The sequence below is a fragment of the Phytophthora infestans genome, genomic scaffold, assembly GCF_000142945.1.
Source record: "Phytophthora infestans T30-4 supercont1.28 genomic scaffold, whole genome shotgun sequence".
Classification (NCBI taxonomy): Eukaryota; Oomycota; class Peronosporomycetes; order Peronosporales; family Peronosporaceae; genus Phytophthora; species Phytophthora infestans.
Window position 1 is genome coordinate 349,751 of NW_003303731.1, and position 5,573 is coordinate 355,323.

The following is a 5,573-nucleotide window of genomic DNA, read 5'->3' on the forward strand; positions in this document are numbered from 1 at the left end:
CCCACTTGGATTTGATGCGGACGGGCGTCTTCGTTGTGTCGATCCGCTCGATCCTGTATCGCACTCCGCAGCCGTTCGTTCACTTGGGATCTGGCTTGCCGGTAGTATTTCTGGACTTGGTATCGCCATCGCCTTGGATCTCGGTTTCTCTTCTTGGTGCTACATACCGGAATGGCCGCTTCTAGGGTGGATTTGGGATCCCACCCATGTACCAAGTAAAATGGGGTATCACCCCGGATCCTGTCTTGGGCGGTGTTCATCGCAAAGGGGAGTCGTTCTGCGTACTCATCCCAATCCCTCTGATCCAAATCCTGGACATACATCTTGAGTGCTCTCGTGATCGTCTGCACCATGCGTTCGGCCGACCCGTTAGCTTGGGGACGATATGCCATGGTTGCTCGCTGTCGCTGCCCCAGGATCCGGTTGAATGCTCGAAAGAAATCAGACATAAAGCCTGGCTCCCGATCATATGTCTAATCATCTCGCTAGCCCCAAATCTTCGGAAAATGCACTCCTCGTACGATTCAGCAATGGTTTGCGCAGTTCTAGACGCACTAGCTTTGGCTATCACGTATCCGGTAAACAGGTCCACCCAGATCAACAATTCTGTGTTTCCTTTGAACGACTGGGGCAACGAGGGGATGTGATCCATGGCTATGATTTGGAAAGGGTAAGTCGCTTGGACATTCCCAGGTGACTCCCCTTCGATTGTGGGCCTGCCCTTGCCTGTCTCACAATCCACACATTCCCCGACATATCGTTGCACGCTCTTGAACAGTCCCCGCCAGTGGAAACATTCCCGGATCCGTTGATAGGTCCGACCAATTCCCTGATGTCCACCTTCTAAACTAGCGTGATAGTGATGTAGGAAATCCTGTTGTAAGGTCTCCAGCATCACCCGTCTCATCAATCCATCCCGATCCTCGTTGACTCTCTTCGTAGGGGGACAATAAAAGAGCAAGTCATTCAGATCCACTGCATAATCGGTAAAGATAATACTATAGGATTTGGTATCCTCCCGACTTAGTTCTCGTACATCCCCATCAGATACTTCTTTAGTCCCAAGATCCACGCTTCTTCGTTTCTGTGCTTTGAGGATCCGCTCAATGCGGACTCCCTTCACAAATGCTTCATCGAGAATCTGGGGGCTGGATCCCAATCCTTTCTTCTCTGTGTAAGGGGACCAATAGAAGAGCAAGTCATTCAGATCCATTGCGTAATCCGTAGCGATAATACTGTAGGATTTGGTATCATCCCGACTCAGGTTTCGTACATCCCCCATCAGAGACTTCTTTAGTCCTAGGATCCACGCTTCCTCGTCCTGTGCTTTGAGAACCCGCTCAATGCGGACTCTCTTCACAAATGTTTCCTCGAGGATCTGGGGGCTGGATCCAATCCTTCCTCTGGACCTAGTAACGGCCATCACCTGGACTGTCCTTTTCCCATATCCAACTACCACCACTTCGTCTAGTCGATTCAACGTAACGAGAACCTGATGCTCGACCTCTCTCTCCACTTCAACACCACATTGATTCCGTAAAGCGGCACTGGCCAAGCTATCCGCACTGTCATTCCAATCTCGCTTGACATGCACCAACTCGTGATTCAACCAACCACGCAGGTGGATCATCACTTTCTGCCGTAATAGTGTTAGGGCCGGGGCCTTGCAGTCAATCTCACCTCGCACCTGTCTGATTACCAAATTTGAATCCCCACAAATCACCAGTCGTTTTGGATCTTGTCCCTTTAGTAAATCCAAACCCAGAAGGAGCCCGTTATATTCCGCTTCATTGATGGTGAGGCCTTCCGCGTAAGTGGATCTGGCCCGTACAACTTCCCATCCGGGCAGTCTCCACAGTATTGCGCTGTATGCTCCTCCTCCGCATCCTACGCGAGCGGATCCATCGAAACTCAGGACGTACAGATCCTCATCCACCTGTACCGTCGGGATCGAGATCTGGACCCGGCGTTTGGGCTCTTTCTTAGGAGCGATGCTAGTCACCGCCTCATCCATCTTAGCTCGAGGAGTGATGCTCGTGGCCAGCTCCCAGGATCGCGTCTTCCCCTTTCGAACATTTCACAATCTCCAGTGTCCAAGGTGAGAGTAAGGCTGCCCACTGTCCCTGTAAGCCGGTCGACTTGAACAACCAAGCCAGCGTAGAGTGTCGAGTCAGGATCCGGATGGATCTTCCCACCAGCAGGTTGTAATTTAGATCCAACACGCGCAGGAGCGCGAGTATCTCCTTCTCCACCGCTCCATAGTTCAGTTCATTCGGCTTCAGTGTCCGGCTGACGAAGGTGACTTGACGACAGACCCCCTCATGTTCTTGTACCAGAGCTGCTGAGACTGCCCAGTCACTGGCATGAACTATCACCGTAGATTGGCGTTCCGGGTCGAAATGACGGAGGATAGGTGTGGTCGCGATTCTGTTCCTTAGCTCCACGAACGCGTGTTGAGCTCGGATCCACCGAGATTCCGCCTCTTCTGAGCTCTGATCTGTCGTCTCTATCCTGATTGGATCCTCTTTCTTTTGGTCCCGGGGCGGATCCAGCTCCTGTTTTAGGTCCTCTTCTGGCGTCGTACTACTTGGATCCCTTCGTGGATCCGACATATTCAGGGCCAGAGCTTGTTGGATTTTGATCCGGACAGCCGAAGTGGCCATCGCAGCAAAATCCACCTATCTCAATTCATAGAGTACCGCAGCAAACAGTGCGTAATCCTCGATGAACCGACTGTAGTAATTCAAACTGCCCAAGAAGGATTGCATCGCCCGTAACGACTGTGAGAAGGACAAGTCGGCTAACGAAGACAGGTCCTTAGGATTCGCCTCCAATCCCTCCTTGGAGACTCGATGGCCTAAGTAATCCACCTTGCGCATCCCCCAATAGCTCTTCACCACACTGATAGAGAGGTTCCACTTAGTACACGCCCCCAGTAGGGAGGTTACTCTCTCGCACAACTGATCCCACGATCCCAATGGGATTAAATTGTCGTCGATATAAGATCTGCGTCCTAACACAGACGGGGCCCAGGATCCCCTGGCTCCCCCGCTTCGAATGGATCCACTTCCGTATGATCTTCCCCGGATCCACCCTTCTCGGGTTCCGGTATCCGGGTGAGTCCATAGAGGGCATTATCGATCAGGCGTTGGTAGATCTGGGGTGCGTTCTTCAATCCAAATGGCATCCGGTTCCACTCGAACAGTCCAAACGGTAAGATGAATGCGGATATCGCGCGAGCCCGATCCGTCATAGTCACCACCCAGAAACCGCTGGCCATGTCTAGAGAACAGTACCAGAGTACAGTAAGCGGATGAAATCCTCTTAGGGGCTCATCTTATCCAGACATGGACGGCAGGCGAGGAGCGACGGAGATCAACGGACAGGAGGACAAGACAGTGAAGTGGATAAGTCAACATCCACCTTCGAGCAGCTGCCACCTTAAAGGAGCAACCGGTTGAAGATCCAGACGACCCGGTATACTCAAGGCAAGTGTGCGGCGAATGGCGATCTTCGTGAGGAGTCGCTGTTGCTTGAATGAGGGAGCGGGAGACCAAGTGCATGTGGTAGTAGAGGGATAGCCTCAGTTCGAGATTAGCAGAGAAGCAGGCAAGTGCTTCCAGAGAGAGCCACGAGCGTATCGGTCTGATACGTTTCGCGCAGAAGACAAGTACAACAACCAGTTAGCCAGTTAGCCAGTGTCATCGCAGTGCTAGTCCTTGAGTGTGAGGGTTTCCCAAGAGTGTGTCAGAGAGACGGGTATTGTAGCCCCGTAGGATCGTCGGTATCAGCAGCCCGCAACGTCGTGACGTGTCCCCAAAGAGAGGGTAGTGGAGTTAGCCCCCGGTACTAAGAGCCCCCGGGATCACGCGCGAGCGATCTGGCAATAGATCTCGACGGATTCCCTTACGTGCACGCGGCCTAGGAACTCAATTACCGTTTGCTGTGCGTGTGCTAGGATAGCTGTAGGTGTATTTTAGGGCAGCGGTTTCTGTGGCCACCGGACACCGTCTTCTGATCAGGGACAGGACTGGCAGCTACGTGACGTGGACGACCACCTCAACTGACAGACCACGGTGATCATTGACTCAACTGGTTAAGGCGCGCAGTGAGCTACGACCCAAAGTTCATATTTCGAGAAGCTTACTTGGTGGTCATACAGAGGCCTTCTATTGAAGCTTGGCCCTGTGGCACGAACCCCGCCACGAGGAAGAAGAGAGAGAGAGAGAGCAGGAAGAGGAAGAGAGAGAAGAAAAGAAGCAGACGCTGAATTGACGAGGAAGACAACGCAGCAGACGACAATGGCTAAGCGAGCAGCCCGTGCAGCTAGGAGATCGAGCACGCCGACGTCGAGCACGACGCCCACCAGTGCAACGACTCGACGATCATCTACTACGCCAGTAGCACCGAGGAAGACGCGCCAGCCTAGAACTCGCATCCGCTTGAATACGGGTGACGGGAACGGCGGCAACGATGAAGTGGCGGTGAGCAGCAGTGTTACCATCGCGCCGGCTGGTGATGACGGAAGTGGAGACAGCAGCGACGACGACGCAGAGGACGATGCCAGCCGAGCAGGTGGACAACGAAACGGTGGCGCCGAAAATGGCAACAATAGCAATAGAGGTGGCGGCGGACGTGACGGTAGGTCCCCGAATGATCACACCGCCCGAGGAACAGGAGCATCACCGGCGAACCCGACGCAAACAGCAGACGACGAACTGGAATCGATGGCCTGGTGGGATGCGTTGACACCGGGGCAGCAGCGTGCAATGATGAAACGATTCGTGGTGCAGCCACCAGCCCCAGCGCCAGCACCATCGACGCAGCAACCAATTGTGATTCAGGCCCCACCATCCTCCGACCAGCCACGCAGACACAAGATGAAGAGGCTGCACATTGAAGACTTCAGCGGCAAGTCGAGCGAGTCCGTGGAAGCGTGGCTAGCGACGATACCTCAGGAGGTAGAACGGCAAGCAGGCCTTGGCGGTGACTCGTGGACGGCCGAGGAGCTGTATTACGGAGCCACTGCTCATCTGAGGGATGCAGCCAGTAAATGGTTAATCACGCTGACCGAACACATGCAACCGGAAGATAGAAACCTCAGTTACCTGGTGAGGAAGATGCGGAAGAAGTATGGAAGCCGGGACAATATGTTCCGCATCCAGCAGCGGCTCGCAGCGAGAGTGCAGCAGCCCGGCGAGCGCCTGAGCGACTACGCGGCCAGCCTGACTAACATTGGGTTCGGCAAGCGCATTCCAGCAGAGTCCTACGTGGAGGCGTTCATCAACGGCATTAATAATGAGACGACAGAAACACAAGTACGGGCCTACGAACCTCAAACGCTGGATGAAGCCGTACAGTTCGCGGAGGACAAGTGCGGAGAGTATGGCGAGGGGTTCAAGGTCACCGACTGGCGCGTAGCGAAGCGCAGGTATCGAGAGAACCGAGAGTACGGCGAGGAGGGAGACGCTTCTCCTCCAAAGAAGGAATCGACGAATGAGGCGGCAGAGCAACTCGACTGGAGACAGCTGGGTTTGGGATTCGGTGGCGAAGAGCCCCCGAGTTTGACACGA

At 54.0% G+C, this 5,573-nt stretch overlaps 1 protein-coding gene across 1 annotated transcript; it reads left to right on the forward strand.

Moving 5' to 3' along the window:
* Positions 1–4,208: 4,208 nt before the first annotated feature.
* Positions 4,209–5,568, forward strand: PITG_13203 (uncharacterized protein; the record flags this gene model as incomplete). The annotated part of the gene is made up of 2 exons (XM_002899829.1): positions 4,209–5,449; positions 5,529–5,568. 2 exons carry the CDS (start codon positions 4,302–4,304, stop codon positions 5,566–5,568), a joined length of 1,188 nt encoding a protein of 395 aa, XP_002899875.1.
* Between the last annotated feature and the right edge of the window lie 5 nt (positions 5,569–5,573).